The sequence below is a fragment of the Agelaius phoeniceus genome, chromosome 11 (genome assembly GCF_051311805.1).
Source record: "Agelaius phoeniceus isolate bAgePho1 chromosome 11, bAgePho1.hap1, whole genome shotgun sequence".
Classification (NCBI taxonomy): domain Eukaryota; kingdom Metazoa; phylum Chordata; class Aves; order Passeriformes; family Icteridae; genus Agelaius; species Agelaius phoeniceus.
The window spans coordinates 14,418,823-14,442,788 of NC_135275.1; the positions used below are offsets into that span (position 1 = coordinate 14,418,823).

At 46.8% G+C, this 23,966-nt stretch overlaps 1 protein-coding gene across 1 annotated transcript in view; it reads left to right on the forward strand.

The window, feature by feature from the left end:
• The first annotated feature begins 23,062 nt into the window (after positions 1-23,062).
• Positions 23,063-23,966, forward strand: part of PRKAR2A (protein kinase cAMP-dependent type II regulatory subunit alpha) — a 59,972-nt gene continuing 59,068 nt past the window's right edge. The window contains exon 1 of the mRNA XM_054640209.2: positions 23,063-23,540. Coding sequence (XP_054496184.1) covers positions 23,291-23,540 — 250 coding nt within the window. The 5' untranslated portion in view covers positions 23,063-23,290. The remainder of the gene's footprint in view (positions 23,541-23,966) is intronic.

The following is a 23,966-nucleotide window of genomic DNA, read 5'->3' on the forward strand; positions in this document are numbered from 1 at the left end:
CCCTGTGCTGCTTTGGTGGCTGCTCTGGCTTCTTTCTGATTTTCATGCTGAGGCTGTGGTACCTAGGAGCAACTTCCAGCTTTAAGAAGTATTATAAAGCTGAATTTTATTTTCAATTCTATTTATGTGCTCAGAAATACTGACACTTCTTGGGAGGAACAGAAGTGTATATTCTTTCATGAAATTGCAGGCAGTGATGCTTAAAGCTGCCCATTCCAGCTGCCCTGTCACCTGCATCTTGCTGACCTCCTAAGCTCCCAGAAAGCTGGGAGAGCTGGAGCAGAGGAAGGCTGAGATCCCCAAGGTTTGGCCATGAGCTGTGCTCTATGGTTAGTGCTCTCTCCCACCCCAGTCCTATCAATCCCAAGTGTTGCAGACTGTGAAAAACAAAATTCTTGGAGATCAAATCAGGGACAAGTAGTGCCTTGGATTGAGCTGCTGGGCTTGAGAGCACAGCTCCTGCATTTGAGCAGCAAGGAGCCCACTCTCAGTCTGTGTCCTGGCCTCTGGCTTGGTGCTTAGCAAACTTTACCTTGGCTCTGCTGTCACCAGCTGAGCCTCTCCAGTCCGTGGCCTTAGGCAGTCCTTGCTCTGAGGACTGAAATATTCCCTTCACTCTCTACTATTTCAGTTGTTAGCAGTAACTGTGGACTCTTTTCCTTCTGCCAAACTATCCCTTTTAACACTTTTTCTTAAACATTTCAGATCCTGACTTCTCCTAATTATATTCTATATCTTCCCCAGTCTAAGGTTTTTGCAGAACTTTGTATTTTGTGTGATAACATTCTGTTGTTTACCATGGTTGATTTCATTTGGTGCTTTTAGCTAAGTAAAATATGGCAGAAGACAATCAGGAATGAGGGGCTGCTTTCCAACAGCAATGGCAGGAGAAGAAGAGCTTTGCAAAGGCTCATCAGACACATCTGCTTGCTTATTCAAAAACTGAAACCCAGGCACCCTGGAAATATTTAAAAAGCTGCTCATATCTCTAAAGATTCTGCCATACAAAATTTGCCAATCCCTTGCCTCTAATGTGTGCAGCCTCAGAAAGAGAGAAGGATTTTAGCACAAGCATAATTTTCTATACCCTAAGGACTCTTTTGCTTTCGGAGGCCTAGATTTGCATTCAAATGTTATTTTCTAATTGCCCAGGTTCTTGTGTGAATTCAGGCAGTGTATCTGCAGTTTAGGGCACACAGCAGCAGCTGGTACACTGGTGCCAGCCAGTGATACCAATGCTAATTTTCTTTATGCTCCTTGTGCTGATAACATCTTGGTTTGCTGTATCAAAATCAGTGCCCCGAGACTCCTGTGCTGTTCATCCTCCTGGCCCCTTCTGTTTTGATGCAAGTGATTTTTCCAGTGGTGATTCAAGGTGTCTGGAAGTAATCCATGACAGATAAATCTTCTGTGCTTGCATTTCTCTGCCATTGTGAGTGAGTGTGGGTGAGTGACTTTTGTGCACACTCAGCATTGCTACAGTGACAGAAAGGTCCTTGGAACACCCCTGGCAAGTCAGTCTTGATCAAATTTGTTTAATTAAAGGAAGCTGCCTGTGGGAGGCACATTCAGTACAAACTCTCCAGTTTGGAAAAGGGCATTGCAAGGTAGATCTTACAAATTGTGAGCAATGTCAAGAGGGTGCATTTACTCATATTTCGCACAGGACAAGATATACAATGAGGAGATCAAGCAATATTTAAACAGAATGCAAAAAAAAAAAAAAATCACAGAAGAACAGTTCATCAGGATCTACTGAAAACTGATAGGGCTGCAAAGCCTTGGCACAGGGTGTTCCTGAATTGCTGTTGATGGGATTTGGAGAGTGTGCTAGGGAAGGCACGAGTGTTTTATTTCTTGTGTTATTTCTGTAAGCATCTGCTGCTGAACACTGCTGGGCAGAGGAAGAGACAGGCTTCCAATCTGATCTTCATCAGTTTGGCTGGTGTTTTTACAAAATTATGGTCAAACAATGACTAGTTCTGTGGGGTCTGCACAGAGGAGGTTGGGCTGCTATGTACCTTCAAATAACAACATGCACTAGGACACAGCACCACCTATAGCTTTGCATGTGCCCAGTTGGCCTCTAATGGTTCAGTTTTCCATTTCTACATTGTTCTTTTTATCTGCTGCCTCTTGGACAAGAGGACTGCTATGTCAATATCCTGTTTGTGCCAGTGAGAGACCAGCCTTGTGCACAGCCTGAGCAAAGTGGTTTTCACCACCATGTAGTTCAGAGGATGACAGAGCAGTTGAGGCTGGAAGGCATCTCTGGACAGTCCAGTGCAGCCCCCCTGCCCAGGTTCAGCTGGGTTCTTAATGTCTCCAAAGATAGAAACTTCACAGCTTCTTGGGGCAACCAGTTCCAGCTTCATAAAAAAAAACCAAGTTCTCTTATGTCTAAGAGGAACTTGATGTATTTCAGTGTCACTAGATATCACTGAGAAGAGTCTGGCTCCACCTTCTAACCTTCTCTGATCAGGTATCCATACCCATCAGTAAGATCCTCATGAAGCCTCCTCCATGCTGAACAATTCCATCTCTCCTGGTCTCCTCATACTGCAAATGTTCCAGTTCCTTCTCCTTCTCTGCAGGGCTCCCTGGACTGCCCAGTGTATCAATGCCTCTCCTGTGCTGGGAGCCCAGAGCTGGACCCTGCACTCCAGCAGCACTCAGAGCAGGGAAGGTTCCTGTCCCCAGGCCTGGTGGTGATGCTCTCCTAGAGCAGCCCAGCAGGCTGGTGGCATTCTTTGCCACAAGGGCATATTGGTGGCCTGTGTTCTCCTCCTGATGACATCCTGCTCCAGCTGGAAGGTGTGACCCCGCTGCTGGTCCAGGCTTGTCCAGGCCACAGGCTAAAATGCCTGCTGAGTCAGTGGCATGAAGCCATGCATGCTGTGGCACTGTGACAGTGACACTGTGACAGTGGCACCCTGGGTGCTCTGCACCCAAGGCTTTCCATGGTGCTGGCTGAAAATAGACCCGGCTGCCCTGGCAGCTGCATCCTGGGGATTTTTGCTCCTGACTCAGATGATGGCAGGGAAATGCCTGCCTTGGAGCTGGGGGCTTCCCAGGAGGGTGGGTGTAGGGATTGCTGGGATTTCTGCCTCTTCTCTCCAGGATGCCTTTTGGGTGATTGGATCACAGGCAGCTGTGCTCATTCACAATGTTGGGCTCTGAGTTTGCCTCTCTCTGACCCCATTTTACCACACTTTGTCTTTCTGCCCAGCAGACCCTGCCCTGAGAAAACTGTCCAGGGAAGGGGGGAAACAGGCTGCCTGGTGCTGGATGCTTGAAATGGAGAACCATTTCTAATTTAGGGAGATTTGTGTATAAAACCGAGGACATTTTCTGTTACCTCAATGTATTAGAATAGTTCTGCAAGTGTGTCTCAAACCTGGTAGAAATGTAACCATTAAGGAGACATTGGACTGGATTTTTACTAACATCTGTCCCTGAATTCGGACACCAGGTTAAGTTCAGACAGTTCAGTTCAAGCTCAGACAGATCCTTTTCAGCAGTTTATGATGCACAGTCCCTAGGCTTACATGGCTGTAAAGATCAGTATCAAAGTTTTAGCAATAGGCTGCAGATAAGCTCCATTTCCCTTTGCAGGTGACAGTTGGAGTGTTGGTTTGCTGAAGGACACGGGGCTGTTGCTGACCCTTGGCACGGAGGGTGGAAGCCTGAGATGTTTGTGTGTGCAATGAGCTGACTTCCCTCCTTCCCCGGAGCCCTGAGCTCAGGCTGCTCCCTCAGCCCTGCTGGGCCTGAGAGAAGCTGCACACAAGCTCTGGGTACTGAAGTAAATGTTGAGTGCCTGGATATGGATTCCCCAAGGCTGAAAGCATATCCCAGCAGAGACATTTCTCCTTGGTACTATTTCCTAATACTGTTTCCTAATAGTTATTTATTACTGTCAGCTGCTGGCTCCTTCCTCTCTCCGCTCACGCTGTCAAAAAATTCTAAACTGTGATTTAGCTTTGAATGTTTGTCCTGGAGACTAAAGGCGAGGAAATCAATGCTCTGTCCCTTCCCATCTTTAATGCCTACACAGATTTCAGCAGAATCAGCTGAAACGCTGAAAAGGTGTAAAATTACAGCGAGTTCTCCTTCTCCTGGGGCTAAGCCCATGTGATTCAGAAAAGCTCCTGAATGCCTGCATAGACAAATCCTAAAAAAATACTTCCCTCTGAAATATAATCCTGCGGCTCATCCCCCGCCCCTGCCTGCCCGCTCACCCTTGGCTCCCTATCGCTCCCTGCCAAGCAATTATCTGCTCCCTTCGCTGCCTCCTGGCCCGAGCCAAAGTTCAGGATCTGGCAGGGGATGGCAGGAGATCGCTCGGCGGAGGGAACTCGCTGTTCTCCCGGCCCGGCACCCATCTCCCATGGGAGCAGCCGTGCCCAGCTGTGAGCCCAGCTCCTGCCCTGGCTCCTGCTGCAGAGCCTCTCCCGGGAAGGAGCCTGGAGTGCGGTGGGCAGGAGCCGAGCAGGGGCTCCCCTTGCTCTGCCAGCATCCCCGGGAGCAGCATCTGCCGAGATGGGGAATTGTTGCTTTGTGATGTCGTGGTTTGTCTCAGATACCCCGGGTTCCTCCCGGATAATTCCCTGCCAGGTGTGTCAGTCTCCTCTCCTTCCCCCTCCCCTGACCCTGCCGAGCTCTGTCTGTCAATCCTGGCATTCCAGAAGGGCGTCGAGTGATTGGGCAGATTCAAAGGATGCCCCCTACCCCTGGGGGACATTGGGCCATCCAGGTGTCCTTTGTCCCTTGAGACCTCCTTCTATGTATATGGTTAGTAGGATTTCTACCCCTTCCCTCTCCCCAGGGTTAAAAGGAGCAGCAACCATGGGGTTTGGGAGTTCTGTTGGAGCTGTTGCTGGATTCAGAGGCCTGTGGGCCAGGAATAAAGCTCTGGATCCAAACCCTCCATCAGAACTGACTCCTTTCCTTCACCATCACCTTAAACTTCTCCACCAAGGTAAACCTGAGCTCCTGCCAGCCTGGACTTGTCCCCAAGTGCCCAGCTGCAGCACCCAGCCAGCCAAAGGTGTCTCTGGGGTGAAAACACCACAGTGCCAATATCTGGTTCAGCAGCAAGGGCCAGACACGCTCAGGCACGTCCCATCCGGCTATATTGGGAAATATTCCAATAGGGACTGCCAGCGGGCACAGCCCTGGGTACCCCTGGGTACCCCTGGGTATCTCTGTATCTCTGTCCTTGCTCACCCACTGCAGGGGGAAGAGGCTGGTCCAGACCCCCCACCCAAACTCCATCGGACAGGGAAGTTCAGAGCCCCCACCCAAACTCCATCAGACTTCCATGGAGGGAAGTTTGGCTGCCCGGGCTGGGGAGGCCCCTGTGGGGGTTTCTGTGCCTGCTGGGGATGATGGATGAGGCACGGTGACATGGCACTGCTGTGAAATGTCCCTCTCTCCCAACATGAGCAATTCCTTGTGCTGTGGATGAATCTCTGAGGTGCTGGTGACAAATTGTTGGGGGTTTCCCCATTTCCTTCTCTATGGGTGTAGCTCAGAGGATGAAGCATCCACAGGGTTTGCCCCAAAAGCACAGACTGTTCTTGGCATTTCTCTCATGAATGCTCACAAAATGCAGCTTGCAGCTGTCCTGCTCTCCAGTGTGGGCATGTCCAGAGATGCCAGAGCTGCCTGCTGCTTTGGGAGAGCAGACCTTCCCAGAAAAGCAGCCCTTCCCGAGGACAGCTCTGTGCTGACCTCTCCCCTCTCCCCTGCTTCATTCCGTGCTCCTCCGGGCACAGGGCTGGTGAGAATGTCTGCAGAGACCTGTCCCAAAGGGAGCTGGGGGGTGAAGCACGGCTCCTCCACCTCCCTCCCTCAGCAAACAGAATTTTAGTACAGCTCAGGGTACTCTTTCTGGGAAAGATAAAAGCAGGCTGTGCCATTAAGAATGGGTTTGGGCCTCAGACTGAGGGTGTCCCAGCCCAAAGCTCTGCCTGCAGAGGGAAGAGCAGGGGGCACCAAGCACCCAGCTGTGCCTCCCCAGGGTGCTGCCATCAGCTCTGCCCTCCACAGCCACTGGCTGGGATTTACTGGGCTGCAGCCTGAATCCACACCCAGAGCTCTGGGCTTGTTTTAAATACAATTATCTTCCAGACACCTTGCTGGGCTTGGCCTCTCCAGTGTCTGATGGCAGTGAGCAGCACCGTTTATTTATGTGCTGCTTTGTTTCAGATTGGCTGAATGGTTTCACTGACATTACTTAAATTTTGTCTTGTGAGAAATAATAACATATTGTTTCCCTTTGTCCTTCCTGCAATAGTTTTTAACTTTCTGGGCCTTTCTCTTTTGGGTTCTTTTCCAAGCTGATATCTTATTTAGCCTATCCTTATATAATGCCTTTCCCCCTATTTTGTATTTATTCTACATACCATTTTTTAATAAAAATATAATTTTACCAGCCATATTGTTATGGCTGGTAAACGTAATTCGTTTATAAATAAAACGTCTCATTTCGTAAGAGACCAAATATATTTTTATTCTGTTCTCTATTAGTTTCCTCTTGCACTGGCACATCTGGTTAACAAAATGGGTATTGATCTCTAAATATGCTTAAAAGTTTCTTTATTGAGTAGCTGGCTGATAATCTGCCTTCTATAGGTTCCTCTATAATTAAATTAGATTGATCTGGAATGACACCCCAACTTTTACTATATTCACAGACCATTCTTTGCTGAAGGTGGTGTACACATTGGGAAAGGATGAGGGGTTTAATTTAATCCATATTGCTTAGCAACATTTACACCATCAATAAACAAGCTCTGTTTTTCTGAACAAAAGATTGCCTGGCCTTACTCCATCCTGACTGTTGCTGGTGGTGGCAAAACTGACAATGTCCAGCCTGCTGCATTTAGGGTGTTTCCTTCTTGCTTGGTGTCCCTTTTATTCACACTTCAACTCACCTGCTAAAGCTTTGCTCAGAATAATGGCAAGATCTTGAAGTGAGGTGCCCATGGAAAAGGCTCATCTTGATTCTCATCTCTCATGTTTTACTTGCAGGCAGAGCTGCTGATCACATTAGCCACATGGCAGTTTTACCCTCCCTGAAACATGATTGCTAGGAGCCTTGAGAACTGTTAAATGTTTGCCCACAAGTATTTTCCCAAGATCTTTGGCAATTGAGTGTCACTTCTGAAATTTCCTACAATTTAGCTTCTAAGGAAAAGATCTTCCCAAAGTCCCTGGTATCCTGGGATGAATGTGTCCAGGAATGTGAGGGTGAGCTGCAGTGCCCACCCCACCTAGGTGACCTGGTGATGAAAACAAGAATTTCAGCTTTGTTATGTACACAGATGAATAATAACTCTGGGATTAATAAACCCTTAGATCCACAGAACATTTGGCTGAAGCCCTGTCAACCAGTGACCCACTTTGTCTGCATCATTTACTGATGGGGAGGATGAGGAGGAAATTCCCTGGAGGGGACTCTGCCCCAGCCCTTCAGAGCCTTTTCTGTGCCAAATGTCAGAACCAGCTCTTGGAGCTGTGGCTGCAGGTTCCCTGCCCAGCTCTGCACAGCCCCCTGGGCTCTGCTCAGAGCCAGGGCACAGCCTGCAGCCCCTGCAGGGGACTCCCCTCGGCATTCTGCAGCACCATTTGCCTCTGACAGGACAGGGCACCTTCTCAGACTCCACAAGGGCTACAAGTGAATTAGGAGGTGACATATTTTGGGGTGGAAGAGGCTCATTTTCACGTGTAAGCTTGTGGCACACAGGATGCCAACTCAAGTGCCCCTCAAAATTTAAAATGCTTGGTAGAATCCAGCTGGGAAGGCATAATCCATAACATCCTCTGTTCTTACAGCATTCTAAATTTGGGTGGTTTTTTTCTTATTTTCCTCTGAGATTTTTTTTATTCTTTGTGCATTTAACTAATGTAACAGTTGACAAACTGTTACATCTTTTTTGTTTTTGTCAAAGTATCTCAAATATAAACCTTTTTTTGAGTAAGTAATCAACACCAGTACACATTTTGCTACAATATGTAACTATGTTACTAAAAACACTGGTGCTCTTCAATGTTGACAATAATGATCCTTACCACTTGATTTCCATTTTCGTAAGAGACCAGATTTTCTTGTCATATGCCATGAAGCTCAAATTAAATTCATTCTAAATAAACTTCAAAAAATTCTGATTTTAAGAATTTATTTACTATTTAATTTTTTACTTATTCTTGATTACTCTTATTTTTTTTCTCTAAAATAAATAAGGACCTTCTTTACCCTAAATATTGCTTAAGCAATTTGTCTTCATAAAAATGAGTAAATAAGTAGGTTTCCATTTACAGAAAGCATGAAGCAGTCATCCTTAATTTCTCTAACTTCTTCCAGGGACTGCAGTATTCATTTCCAAAAGAATGTTCCCTGAGACTTCATCTGGCAAACAAATTCTGCTTCTAAGCCTTGGTCATGATTTTCCTCCTGTTCCAGGAGCTCTTGCCTAATCGGTTTGAATATGAATTTAGAGATGAATGAGAAATCTGTTATTCCATATATGTCAGAGGTAAAGTATAATCTCATTTCCCTGAAGGCAGTTTGCCTCAGCAGTCTGGGAGCCTGAATTGCTGATACAGTGAGTGCCTGCTGCCTCCTCTATTTTTCCTTCTTTATTGGGTCTTTTCCTGTAAAAATATATACTCCTCGGAATTCCAAACAGAATTTGACCTTTCCCAAAGTACTGGCCTAGTTTAATGTGTATTTTAAACTGTTTGCTTTTGACTGTGAGCAGAAACTGAATCCTGTGATAGGGATAACTGGGAAAGAAACTGCGTCCTTTAACAAGAGATACCATCACTACTCTTACACACAGCCTCAGCCTGAAGGCCACCAGCACAGTGCAAGCCTTTCCTTTGCTCCAGCTGCAGAAAACAGCAGCTGGAGCAGACCTTCCTTGCCTGCCACTTCATCAAATACTTTCCTGAAGTAGGCTAACAGTTTTTCAGTTTTGTCATTTTTGCCTTTGTTGCTTTATTTTTTTTGATCTTCTAATATCTAAGTTTAAAGGTAGTTAATAATTATTTGGTTTTTTTTTTTTTAAAGCTTCAGATGTGCTGCTTTGGATAGAGACAAGCCCTGTGAGGGAAGGGGCTGCCCCATGCCTGGGGGGGGTCCAAGGAGGTCTGAGCAGACAGGAGGACTGTGCCAATGGAGGATGCTGAGCAGCAGAGCCTGGTCCAGCTCCCTGTGCACCCCTGCAGTGCTGGGCTGTGACCCCTGCCCCAGGCAGACCCAGGCATGGCCATGCTCCCTGCCTGAGCTTGGCTGCAGCAGGACACACATTCCCACTGTGGGCACCCAGCACTGGCCTCCACTTCCATTTCATTTTATCCTTTCCATTTGATTTACTCATCTTTCCTGGGCTCATCATGTCTGTGTTCCTCCACCATGGGAATAGTCCCTTCCCAGCCCAACCAACCTTCTTGCAGATTTCCTTCTAAGCACCAGCACTGCCACTGTGCAACCTTCAGACCCTCCAACTCCCAAGAAATCCTCCCATATAACCATTTGTTTCTTCTCCACATAGTCAAATCTCATGTTTTAGCTGCACTTTTGCTACTGCAAGAACATTTTCTATTGTTTTGTCCTTTTTTTCCCCTTCACTTTACATGCCCATTGAGTCCCTCACTTGCCATGGCTTTTTTCAGCAGCTTCTCCCTCTGGACTAGTCTTTGTGTTTCTGAGACTTGGATTTTGATGCCAAGCAACTGCAATGTATTTTTCCCTTTTTTAAAGCCTCTCTGTAGGTAAAAACAGTTTTGCAAATTGAAGCAAGATTTAAATCAGCATTTTTTTCTGTAGCAGATTTCTCCCTTTTGAGTACTGCTTTGATTTCCACAGCATTTCTTCCAAAGTTCAGCAGCAAAGTCTTGAGAGAATAGCAGCTTATTGCTTCTGTGATAAACCCTTTTCTTTTTTATAATTTAATAACCCTGCCACTAAGTGGAAAACTTCTCTGTCAGTCTCTGTGCCTGTTATATAGCCTGGGAAGCAGCAATAACACTTACCCTATCAGTTCTTAGGAAAGCTCAGAATAAACAACATTGCAATTAAGGTGTTTACACATTAGAGTTTCCTCCCTCCTTCCTCATTTCAGGCAAATCACCAATCAACAGTCTTCTCACTGACTGTTTTTCTGTAGCTCTCTGGCAGGGTTCACTCAGGCTTGGGATGTTTCTGCTTGGTCTGGTGGAACACCATCCCTCCCCATCCTGGGCCACCTCCCCCTGCTGCCTGCCCAGCTCCTCAGCCTGGGGCCAGGTGGGTCCACTCATCCTTCTCTGCCCCTTCCAGTCATAAGGTTTCATTTCAGCCCAAGGCCAACCAAAATTGCAGGCTTGAAACACCCTTTTCAATGAGACATTTCCAATTTTCAGGATTCTTCAGCAGTAAATTTTTCATAACCCTGTGCTGGGCTTTGAAGCATTTGGTGGGTTTAGAGCACAAATGAAGTGATTTTAACTTGAGATAAAAAGCAAAACAGACAATAAACAGCTAAAATAGCTAAATGGAAAAAAATATATATTTCTGAGCCAAGACCCCTTTTGATGCTGCATCCTGAAATCTAGTAACTGCCTAAGGGTGTTTTCAGCTAAAGAGAAATCAGTCAGCTATTGAGGGGGACAGCGAAGCAAGCTGGGCTGTCAAAGGTGCAAAGAAAACCAAGAGCAAACATTGTGCTTCCAGCTTTGATCAGATTTTGGTACTTGCAGTGCTGTTTCTAATGGTTGTGCTCCTTCAAATAGGAAACTGCTCAGAGGGAAAATGTTGTCAAATGGAAACTGTGGAATGATGGGGGCAGAATCACTCCTGATATGCTCTGGGCTGCACTTTGCTGTCAGAAAAAGCTCCATTTCCTTTATCTCAAAGGGTTGAAATACTCTGAGGCAGGGAGGAGATTGAGGGAGACAGGCCTTAATTACTTTCTTCTTTCTTGTATGATTAAATATGAACAAAAGAACTACTGCAGTGCATATCCCCTGCACTGAGATCCTACTGCAAATGCAGAGACAGAGCCAAACTTTGCCAGCAATCTCATTTCAGCAGCAAGCCCATGTTCTGCACATCAGGCTGCTCAGGATGACAAGAGGAATAAACTCTACAAAACCCAAAGAAGGGCCTGACAGAGCTCAGCCAGACAGGGAGCTTGATTAATAATTAAAAATAATACTTTGAACACTAAATGGTCTTTCATGTTCCTCTGAGCCGTGATGTAAATCTAGACTGAATCTTTTCCAACAGGTTTGCATTAGCTGTGACTCAGAAAAACCAGTCTCCTTTAAAGAGGTGTGAAGAGAGAGAGGAAACAGGTTTTTTCTCTGCATGTTGCCTACAGCTTCTTGCTGAGTGCAGCTTAGCCTCAAGGACCTGACATTGCTTGTGTGTGTTTGAAAGGGAACCCCCATAAACAACTGCAGAGAGCGTGGAACAGCAGGGTGGGGACTGAGGGGCTGTGAGGTGACATCAGAACCTGAAATGTGTGCATTTGAGGGGCACTCCTGGCTGCCAATTTTCACTTTCTCAGTGTGCTGAAGCAAAAAAAGCCCTTTCTCAAGGAAGTTTGATTTTAAATATAAGTGAAACACGGCAGATGAATCCCCTCAGCAGGAGGGAGCATGTGGGACCATGCTGGTCTTTGTGCCCCAAATCCTCCTTGCAGATGTTTCTGGAGAGCTCTGCCCAGCTGTAGTGGGGAGGTGTGGAAAAAACACTGACACATCTGTTTGATGTGGTGTCAAAATGCTGTCAGAATTTTGGGGACAGTGCTGTCAGAACAAATGCTGACAGACCTGACTGAAGATTGGTTGCAAAGGAAGCCAAAGGAGAATATAAGAAATGTGTCTGATGCAGGAGAGGAGAAGAAAGACTGAGAATTTCATAGAAAAGTAGAGTGGTGGAAATGATGACCCAGGAAAGTGGCAGAGTTTATTTAGGACAAGGGTGAAACAAGAAGCCAGAAAAAGAGCTGGTATGGTTGATCCACAGAAAACAGGAGGGACTGGACATGTGATTCCACTGAGAAAGGGTAAGAAAGGGTTGGATCTTTCCTAGATGTGAAAGGAAAATGTGATTCCCAAGGCTACTGATGTAATTACCAGAGTCACTGAGAAAAAACCAACAAGAGGTCAGGGGAAGCAGCATCCTTTCAAGGCTAAATGATGCAAAACTGCACATCCTGAGGAATATTTCCCACAGTTCAGGAATCCTTTGTAAACACAATTAACCACAGCTCTGATTGTGAGAAGAAAGAGAGCTAATGTTGTGTGGAAAATGCACACAGAATGGCTCAGAGAGAGTAAAAAATACAGAAATACAAGGATAGAGCAAGTAGTATGGCGTAGATGCAAGTACAAACAATATCTGCTTAAAGCCAGGTGTGTTAACACCACTGAGCACAGTTCTGCAGCATTTGGTAATACTTCCACAGGCAAAAAGTAACACCAGACTCCCTGGAGCAGGCTCTGCTCTTCTGCAATAATTAGTGTAAGGTTTTAAAAAAAAGCAAAACACTGCTAACTCACAAAATCAGGACAAGAGGCTTGTGTTGCAGACATGGTGTTTATTCAAGGGCTAATTACAGTAGGCAAGAGGCTTCTTAATGCAACAGCATGAAGGGAGAATAGACTCTTTTAAGAACTGACAAACTAGAAGGAATTTACCTGTCTTGTGCAATTTTGTCTGTCCTTTATCATCTTCCTGATAGCTCTCCAGGAGCTGTGGATCACTGGTGTCCATAACTGGAGTCCATGCACTGAGCTTTGAACCCCCTCTTCTTCCTGGCAGCTACACAGAGGGCTCCAGTGAAGTCCAGAGAAGGTTTGGTGCAGATATCCAGAACCTCTTTTGTGACAAAGGGTCTGGGGGCTCTTGAGATCCTGTCACTGCTTTCCTGTGGGTTGGGGCTGGTTGCTGGAGTGCCTGCAGGCACACAGGAGGGAGGCTCTGTGCTCAAAGCATTAGCACAGGCATTTGCCTATGTAAATTGATCTTTAATCCTCTGCCTACCTGGTGCTGGGTACTGGATGTGACACAGTGAAAAGCAGCACTGGACCACCCGAAAATCAGTGTACAAGTTCACCTCCATTCACAGATGGATTGTGCAACAATGACTTCTGGTGTTATGTTTGCAGGTGCTGATCATACAAACCAAGGACAGTGGCCCCAAGCATTTGCTGCCTTCAGCAGAACCCTCCCACTGACACTGCCTTTCCTGCCATCCATCTTATTTTAACACACCAGGTGATGATGGGAAGCTCCTTGTGGCTGTAGCTTTGTCTCAGTACGTGAAGGAGCACACAGACAGGTCAGCCTCTCTGCCCAGAGCCTGCTGTGGGTGCAGGGTCCTAAATGCAGCAGCCAGGAACCTCTAGGCTCCCATGCCACTGGAGACAGGGCTGTCCTGCTCTCCATGGCCTGTCCTGCTCTCCAGGGCCTGTCCTGCTCTCCAGGGGCTGTCCTGCTCCTCAGGGGCTGCACTGCTTTCCATGGCAGCTGCTCTGGGTCGGGAGCTGGGGCCTGTCCTGCTCTCCATGGCCTGTCCTGCTCTCCATGGCCTGTCCTGCTCTCCAGGGCCTGTCCTACTCTCCAGGGCCTGTCCTGCTCTCCATGGCCTGTCCTGCTCTCCAGGGCCTGTCCTGCTCTCCATGGCCTGTCCTGCTCTCCAGGGCTGTCCTGCTCTCTGGGGCCTGTCCTGCTCTCCATGGCCTGTCCTGCTCTCCTTGGCCTGTCCTGCTCTCCAGGGCCTGTGCTGCTCTCCGGGGCCTGTCCTGCTCTCCATGGCCTGTCCTGCTCTCCATGGCCTGTCCTGCTCTCCAGGGGCTGTCCTGCTCTCCAGGGCCTGTCCTGCTCTCCAGGGCCTGTCCTGCTCTCCATGGCCTGTCCTGCTCTCCATGGCCTGTCCTGCTCTCCAGGGCCTGTCCTGCTCTCCATGGCCTGTCCTGCTCTCCATGGCCTGTCCTGCTCTCCAGGGGCTGTCCTGCTCTCCATGGCCTGTCCTGCTCTCCATGGCCTGTCCTGCTCTCCAGGGCCTGTCCTGCTCTCCGGGGCCTGTCCTGCTCTCCATGGCCTGTCCTGCTCTCTGGGGCCTGTCCTGCTCTCCATGGCCTGTCCTGCTCTCTGGGGCCTGTCCTGCTCTCCATGGCCTGTCCTGCTCTCCACGGCAGCTGCTCCAAGGCGATTTGATCCACCGGCATTGCCCGCCCGGTGTCGCCGAGGCAACATCATCCCCAGGGAAGTGGGATGCGTTGCCATAGCAACACGATGCTCTTGGCTCCTGCCTCCTTCCGTTGACGCCATGGAGGGAAAATCTGGGGCTGCTGGAAGCACCGAGTCCTATTGGGGATGAAAAGTTGGGGTGGCCAAAGGATCATGGCAAAAGCAGGCATTAACACCTATCTGTGACCTCAATTAAAGCAGCTGCAATTAAAGGCTCCAGCTGCTGTTGCAGCAGCTTTGCCAGTGCCTGCATGAATGCACTGCTCTGAATGAAATCACTTATGTCACATTCCTTTATTACTCACGATCACATGTTTTGCTTTATAGTTAAATTATGAATAATCCAAGCAGGATACATCTTAATGATGCTGTCATTCTTATTCTGGATGTATTGATTCAGCAGGTTCTTTCAACACAGACTCTCTGACAGTTAATGTAATGAGCATTTTTAAATAACAGAACACTGAAAGGAGAAAGAGGGAAAATATGTGACCGTCCATAGAAACTGATGACTGCTCCTTTTCCAGAAATGGTGGAAAATACTGCTTCACTCTTCTCTGACTTTCACAGGAGAATTTCAAGGCTGTTTTAGCTCTTATCCAGCAGGTTTCCTGCTGTTCCAAGGCAAAGATCTATTATTTTCACACTAGTAACTTCCACCAGACAGCAAGGACAGGACCCTACTATGTCAGGTATCACCAGTTCAAGAGAGAGCTCACCTAGGGCTTATGAGACATTGAGGAAAGGCTGGAAAGGGATGAATCATTCACTGCCAAGAAATGATGGAGCCCCCGAGCCCCCTGGATACACAGAGTCCATCATGGACAGAAGCTGTGTCTGGTGTGCATCCTTGAACCAGTTGTCTTTTCCTGAAGCTGCAACACAAATTTTAGGATAACACATCTTTTCAAGCTTTCATAATATAACTTATTTGGAATAACTGCTTTTGTGAGCAGATAACAATGGAAATGATCCAAGTATGGATGTACAGGGTGTTTTCAGATTAGGGGAGGACTTCACATAAGTCTAGGACCAAGCATGGTGTAGCTGTGACTCAAGCACAGCCCAACAGAAGCACTTCAGGCTGACTGGAGGAGCAGGAGGAAGTACTGCAAAGGAAGAGCTGCTCACAGAGCAAAGTGCACAGTAATGACATGATTAATTGCTCACTGCCATTGTTCAAGATTTTGCAAAAGCAGAACAACAAATGGTTTTGGAAAAACTTGGGATTCCAACAGTATAAATAAATAAATATGAAAATAATTCTCACCATTTGAAGAATAAAGACACTTCTTTATTAAGTATCTTTCAGTGATAAAATAGAGTGTAAAAGATTTCTATAATTTAAAAGACTCTTCTTTAATTAAATATAATTAGAATAATGCCTGACTACAAAGTACAATACTTCTTAAGACCTGTATTGAATATTCATTGGTTCACAATTGCTTGCATGCTCTGAGGAAAGAGATACAGATTTAAAATATTTTGCAGGTATTTACAGAAAAAATTAAAAAGGGATAATATTTTTGTACTGCAAAGCATTGAAAAGTGTTCCTGTAGCCATACATAGACATACAGGAATGTCTCTGATGTCACTGTCAGGAGTAGGGAGATTGCTGTGTTTGCACCCTCAGTCTCACATACTGGCTGACCTGGTATGATCAATAAGAGCTCTTAATAACTACACAGGGAAAAAAAAATTAAAAATTATAGATAAATATTGCCAGCACGGCTGTGAGGAATCTAAAGATCTTCCTGCACGGACACTAGATGTCAATGGAGAGACACTTCAAAGCAACTGCAACAAAAGGCAGTGCTGCTGCATTCTCTAAAACCAGATTCTTCTTTTCCTAATGCAACTCTTTTGGGCTGATAGCCTTTGGAATTAAAGTCAAACCCCCCCTCAGGAGCAGCATTTTACACAGAACACCCATTCAATCAGTTTCATATACAGACATGATTTAAGTCATAGTTGAAGGCAGCAAGCATTTTTCAGCTCTACAAACCAATCATTTTTTGCTGAGACTGACAAAGAGGGATCTAGACATGGTGAGGTGGCCTTATAATCCTCTGCCTTGGATGATAAGACCACCTGTTTCCTTGAATGAAGACATCCAAGCTGCAGTCAAGCATCAAATACTTGCATAAAACTTAAGAGCCTAAAATGAATTGGAGAACCAGCCTAGAAGTGAAAAGTTTCATAGCTCAATTATCCTCCCCTGAGATACAGAATTCTCTACCAGCATTTTCATAATGCACACCAAAGCACAGGATGTGAAGAATGACAGTAAAATAGAATAGGAACTGCTTACTGATTGTCTCTGAAAACTGGTTAACTGATCTTCATACTGCGCTATGAGTTTAATTAAAACAAGTGCTAACAGCTGTAATGAAGCCAACAAAAGGGTTTTCAGAGGTAAATATAAAAATTTGCACCATGCTGACCTGAAAAATGAGCCCTTCATCATAATATTGCCCAGTGTTTGTGTACAGCACTTCTGTGCCTGGGATGGATCTATGAACACCAAAGGGCAGGACACAAACACTGGGAACAGTGAAATGTGTCAATGGCTTCTGCTGGACACCAGAAAACATGGCCAAAGAGCAAAGGAGCTGTGGCTTCTGTCTCAGTGGGAGATCAGGTTCTGCAAGTGGAGAGAGAGATCTGGAAGGAGGCTCAAGGTGCCCCCAGGGGAGATAAGCAAGCTGGGGTGAGGGATAGATTGTGGATATAGGATAAACCTTGGAGGTGAGGGGAAGGGCAATTGTTATTTTACAAGCATCTGGTGAAGATACATGACAAATGGGCAAATACCAAGTGTGAGGAATGGTTAATAACAATCAGTCTACAAAGGGGCCAACAGAAGATGTGAAAACAGGAGCTGTAGCAACAGTGACAAAGCCATAAATGTCTGGGTAGTGGCAGGTTGGGACCCAGTGCAGAAATGCTCATAACCTGAACTCTGTCAGGTGGAAATGTGAGAAGATGGGGATGGGAGAAGTTTGTACAGCCAGCAAAAGACAATTCCAGATTTTCAAACAAAGGCTCAAGGGAAAAATAAATTTCAGAGCTCTTTGTATGACAAACCCCTCAACATCACCCAGTTTGTGTTTGAACAGGTTCTGCTGGAAAACACAGACAGCAATTGATAGTTTGGATTCAGATTAGTCTTTGAACAAGTCACAGGGAGGTTAATTTTCTTTCTTTTCTTAAAACGAAGCAATCTGAAAACCTTCTATCTTTGTTTAGTAGCCATGTCTGTGCACTCTAAGGCCAACACAGCCCTCCAGCAGGATCAGGGCTACCCAGTGAGGGACTGGCTACAACAGGACACACACAAAGGTCTGTTCCCAGCAGTTCCCCCTGCCCAGAACTCACATAAACCTCTGTGGAGAAGGTCTTAACGTAATGTTTGCAGTGCTGGGGCCAGAAACGAAAGTACAACCAAAATGGGTACAGCTACCACTTTGTATGCAAGAGAAGCAAGGGCTTAGCCAAGTCCTTATTTGAATATCCCCTGTTTGCACAGCAGGGCCGTTGCCCAGGGCTGCTCTGACGTGGCAACCATAATCTCTACATCTGCTATACAGTGTTGCTCAGGGGAGTTTAAACAATGTGGTCATCCCACACGTCTTATGTCACAGATACTACTTTTATCTAGATTCAAACACGTGCCATTTTACATCACAAATATGACATGATAGTCAGAGGTATTTCTTTTTACATCTAGGTAACACCTAGGTCAGATGATTTACAAAATCAGGTATTTTAAGCTTGGTGTTTTCTACAGCCTGAAAATTTGTAATTGTTACCAACAGAATTAGCGCTTTCTGTGTTCATAAACTAAAATATACCAATGAAAATCTGGACATTTATACAGATGTTTCTCCCAACTTGATACTCTGACATTTATCAACAAATGCAGCAAGGTATCTTTCTTAAAATTACCCAAAATATTTTTGATGGACTAAAGGTGGTGTCAAGGTAACAAATTTCAAGCTGACACATGTATTTATATGCATTTATTTAAAAAAAGGTTGATTTTTTTTCTCCTGTCTTTGTACAGTCCCACATGATTTGCTAAAGTATACAGTACTCAAGCTATTCACTCTAAAGGCTAACAAAATACATACTAAATCTTGCTTAATGTCACAAGCAAACCTACTGGTTAGAGCACCTAAGTTTGGTTTCTGAGGTTTAGCACTTTCCTGAGAAGGAACCACAGAGAGGCAGAAGAAGCAGTTTCATCTAGCACATGGTGTTCAAGGATCCCCACATCCTGGTTTTTAAGCCCAGGATCGCTTGTTTGTTGCTATTACTCCTGGTAAAATGCAAACTCAGAAGGTTTGTGTACATTATGCACAAAGTTACATGATGTTTATGCACATTTGCAGCAACTGGAACAAGCAGTGGGTAGAAAAACATTTGAATGTTAAACATAGAAAACTTCAAATGCAAAACTCAGCATGTTTTTTTACAATGGGGGTGGTCAGCCATGGGAGCAACAGAGCAAGGGAAATGGGATTTTTGGGATTTTTTTCATCTCTTTATATCTTAAAATGAAGACTGGATACATTCAGTTCATAATGATGTGGCAGCCAAAAAATCCAAGGAAAAGTGTTGGAGAACAAAACAGACAGAGCTGTGTAAAACCAGGGTGAGCCCACGTTTTGGGCTGTGGAGACCAGAACTGCACACAGAGCTCATGAAAGGCACAGAGGAGCTGAGCAGCTACAGAAAGGAACATTTCATGTCATCCTGGGGAAGCAGCTGCTTTTGGAGGAGAGACCAGTAGGACTGTCAGACCTTAATTTTGAGAGGGCTGAGGTAAGATCGAGGTTTACAAAATCACAAAGTAGCAGATAAAACACAGGTAGAAATATAATTTGCCAAATCCTGCAATACCAGGAGTAGGAGGAACTTCGTAAATCTGGGAAGAGTGCTCCAGATCTTAGAAAAGAAGCGCTGCTTTATCTAACAGGTATTTAACTTCTGGAACTTGCTGCTGTGACAAACCTTGGTTGCTGGCTTCAGCACCAGGGGGATGTGGAAAACGTGAGGCTGTGTTCACTAAAAACTGTCATCAGAATATTTAGTGTTTTCTTGCATGATCCTTGTATGGAATTTGAAGGCAATTGTAATTCATCCAAGATGTACATATGTTTATATAGTGTCTGAGCTCTGGCTGGTGCCGACAGGTTTATGAGAAGTGAATTATTACTCATTATAAAAGGATTTATTTTACTTTTTAAGGAGCCAGTCGGGAAGTTTAATCTGATTATTTTTTCCCAGTGCAAGACTACACAGACCATTTTGCTTTCTCTGCTGGCAACGTTGCAGCTCCTGCCTGAGCAGGACAAGCACTGGAGCTCCACAACAGTTTCACTAATGACACATCAAAGTCACACAGACCTGGGTAGAACAGGCAGAGTAAAGGGAAGAGACTTCAACATTTGGGAGCACAGACACATGGTATATATGGGAATAGCTAAGAAATAATTAGGAGAACTCTATACTGAAATATATATATATATATTGATAGGAATGCTGTGGGGACCAGCTTCATCAGCCTCACAAGTCTTATCTAACTCCATACTAGGTGCTGAACATGCCATGAAGCCAGAGGAAAGAAATTGCATTGGTCATGCTGCCTGAATTAAAAATGTTATTACAAAGATGATCAAATTAAGGCTGCAAGTGGATTTTCTAATTTATTTTCTAACATTCTTTTAATGTGAATGCTTATTATAGTAATAATTTTAAAAGTTATGCAAATTCAGGGAGAAAGCAAGCACATGATGTGCTCTCTGTATGCACAGCAGGCACTGTAACAATTTACTTCATTGCCGACAAGCTTCTTGCATATTTGTGCCTTCAGTTCCGATGTTTACCAAAAAAAAAAAGTATATAAAAAACAGGATAAACTGTGGCATAAATCAACTTGAAAATGCACTTTGTGTGACCTTGGATGCTTTTGATTTTGTCCGTTGACCTTCAGGAAGAGAATAAACAGAGCTGTGCTCTTTACTTTCCCCTGAAGCTGATTAGTTGTGTGTGGACATATAAATATCAGAAGGCCAATACAATGTAGCCCTTCAGAGACTTAACAATATTTACTGGTAACACTTTTTTTTTCAAATAAATAACTAGATTACTATTCACAGCACAAATGACACAAAATTATCAATAAACATTAAAAGTTAATACAAGAGCTGACTAATGCCAAAAGCAGGCAATTGTAAGGCTGTTGTGCAAAAAAGTGGGAAAGAAAAATAAGTGTACTCCCTTGGAATTAGACTTTCCCTTTCTTCCTTTGAACCTTCTTGCCAGTGCTTTTTACTGATATTTTAACATTTTTACAGAATTTTTAAAATTTCATTTTTACCTCTTCATCACCAGCAATATCTTCAGCACCCAATCAGCAAAGGAAGATCTTGTCAGAAATCTTAACTTTTTGGGGGGACTAACCATAGTTTTCACATTGATCAGAATCTCTCTGTACCAGTTGTGTCAATAGCTAAAGTACATTTATTGAGCAGTTGAATGTGCTCTTGTAATGTTTGAGACCATCAGACACATAATAATGGTAGGAATGGCAAACAAAAAATCAGCATCAATTATCTTTTGAAAAAGACAATAGAGCAAATGCTGTTCTTGCTGTAGAAAAGAATAGAAATTAAGATAAATGGCTTAATACAAAATCTTTGGATAAACTGATGAGATGTGGCAAATCTACCTCCTGTGCTTTTAAAAAATTTTTTTCACTTTGTATGGATACACAATGTAATCTTACTCCGCATCCAAATATGGGAGCTGCATCACAAAGAACACCTTTATGCACCATGAGATTGGCAAGTGGCCTCCCTCAGTGAGAACCACCAGGAAAAGCCCTGGATGTGGTGTTCTGGCACTGCCACAGTGCCCTCCATGCAGCAGGGATGCACAGGCTGCCTTGACCTGGGAGTGCAGTGAGAACCAGCTGGATGAGCGAGGGGACTCTTTGGCACACGAGCAAACAAAACCAAAACACACAGTACGCTGCCTCAGCCAATTCTGGGCTTCTAAGGGAAATTTTATATTTTGAGAATGAGTTGATTTCTGTTTTATTGTTGAAACAAAAGAAGAATTAAATAAAAATGCGTACAGTGACAACATGCAGCGGTGTCACTAAGCCAACATCCGTATTCTCCTTGAGTCATGTTTGCACAGGTCTGTTTTGTCCCAAGAGGAGCTTCTCAGCACCCCCTGGGCATCTGCCAAACCTCCCTTGTACACACAGATAACAGGTTTTGTACAACAAGCACAAGAAAAAATCTGAATAAAGAGCATTTAAGGACATTTGAATGGCCTTAAATATATTAGCAGTGATGTAGGTGATGAGGCACTGGCACAGGTCATGCAGAGCTGTGGATGACCCATGCCTGGAAGTGTTCAAGGCCAGATCGGATGAGGCTTGGAGCAACCTGGTCTAGTGGAAGGTGCCCCTGACCATGGCAGAGGGTTTGGAACTAAGTGACCTTTAGGGTTCCTTCCAACCCATTCTATGATTCTGTGTTTAATTTTTCTGAAATTCTTATCTGCAATGCTTTATTATTATCACATCCATACTATTGCCACCCTTTCAGACTATATCATGGCTCTATTCAGTGTTTACCAAAAGGTGTGAAGACCTTGCACTGACTTAAGAATTGTTCTCTAATGACATAATTCTGACAAGAACCCGGGGGTTACAGTCCTAAATCTAACTCCAACCAAGAACTGGATGGAAGTTCGATTGGATCCAACCAAGGTAAAAAACCCCTCGTTCTCCTGCTGCTGTGGGAGCTTTGGAACACCCTCACGTGCTCTGTGAGGAAGGAGAACCTCTGTCCCTGGCACTGGTGAGACAATATACAAGTGGCTTTGAATTTTTGACTGCTGTGTCTGTGTCTGGGCCCCTCAGTTCAGGAAGGACATTGAGGTGCTGGAGTGACCCAGAGAAGGGAACGGAGCTGAGGAAGGCTCTGGAACACAAGTCTGGTGAGGAGAAGCTGTGGGAGCTGGGGGTGTTTGGCCTGGAGAAAAGGAAGCTCTAGGGGGACCTTATTGCTCTCCAGACATAGGTGAGAGCGTTGCCAGGTGGAATCTGCCTCTTCTCCCATGACACCGACAAAAGGACAAGAGGATGTGGCCTCAAGCTGTGCCAGGGGAGGTTTAGGTTGGACATTAGGTGGAATTCTTTCACAGACAGGGTGGAACAGGCTGCCCAGGGATGGAGTCACCGTCCCTGGATATGTTTAAGGATTAAAGGCTGGATGTGGCACTCGGTGTCATGGTCTAGACACGGTGGTATTTGGTCAAAGCTGAACTCGCTGATTTCAGAGGTCTTTTCCAGCCTAATTGTTCTGTGATTCTGACAAGGAATGAATGTACGGGGCCACTGATGTGAAATCAGAGAAAAATAAAGACGCAGCAGCGACGGCCGGGAGGCGCCTGCCTGACCTGCGCCCCTCCCCACATGCCGCCGCCAGCTGTGGCCCGGAGCTTTCCCAACACCGCCCGCAGCCGGCCCAACCCGCTGTGACCGGGGTTTAACGACTCCGGCGGGCGCAGAGCGGCGGGCGCCCATCAGTTTTCCAGAGAGCGGAACCATCCAGGCACGCACCCAGTGACCCGTCCCGTCTCTGCCGAGCCTCCCCCGCTCCCCATGCCCGGTGCCCGGTGCCCGCTCCCGCCCCGGCCCCGCCGCGCCCCGCCGTGACGCACGAGCCCCCCCCCCGCCCCGGCGCACGCGCGGCCGCAGCCCCGCGCCCGCTCCCGCGCCCGCTCCGCGCCTGCGCCGCGGGGCCGCTCCCGCCCCGTCCCGTCCCTCCCCTCCGCGCCCCGCGGCTCGTGTGACCGGAGCGGCGGGAGTCGGTCCGCGCCCGTCTGGGAGGCCCTGAGCCCGCACCGCCACCGCCACCGGCACCGCCGGCCGCGGACGCGGGGAGGGGCGGACGGACGGACGGAGGGAGGGTGGGAGGCAGGGAGGCGAGGCGGCCTCCCGGGTGTCCGGCACCATGAGCATCGAGATCCCGCCGGGCCTCACCGAGCTGCTGCAGGGCTACACGGTGGAGGTGCTGCGGCACCGGCCGTCCGACCTGCTGGGCTTCGCCGCCGAGTACTTCGCCCGCCTGCGGGATGCCCGCGACCAGGAGGCGGGCGGTGGCCGCAGGGTGGTCAGCTTCGACGGGGAGCCCATGCAGACCGAGTCCAACGGCGACGAGGAGCCCGACCGCGGCGACGACGAGTCCGACTCCGACTTCGAGCGTAAGTGCGGGCGCTGCCGCGGAGGAGGCGCCGGGAGCGCGGGTCCTGCCGGGGGCTCCAGCCCGGGGCCGCCTCCCCGCCGTGCCCGGTGCCGCGGCCGCCGCCGCTGGGCAGGGCGGGCAGCGAGCAGGGATTGAATGGGGGAGAGGCTCCGCCGGCTCCCGCTGCCGCCGCTCCCCGTGGGCTCCGGCCGAGCTCCAGGAGCCCCGGATGGCCCCGGCTCTTGGGCCGGAGCCCCGTGCCGGGGGTGTCCGGCGCTGCCCCGGGCGGCCGAAGTGCCCCGGGGTCTGACCGGGTATCGCCGGGCAGCGAGCGCGCTGCCAAGCATGTGATAGGGAAGATCATGTGTTATTGTGCAACCTCTTCTGTACTTATCTTTACATTTCTGTCTTTAAATCGTTGTGGACGAGAGTGGTTGGGATTTTT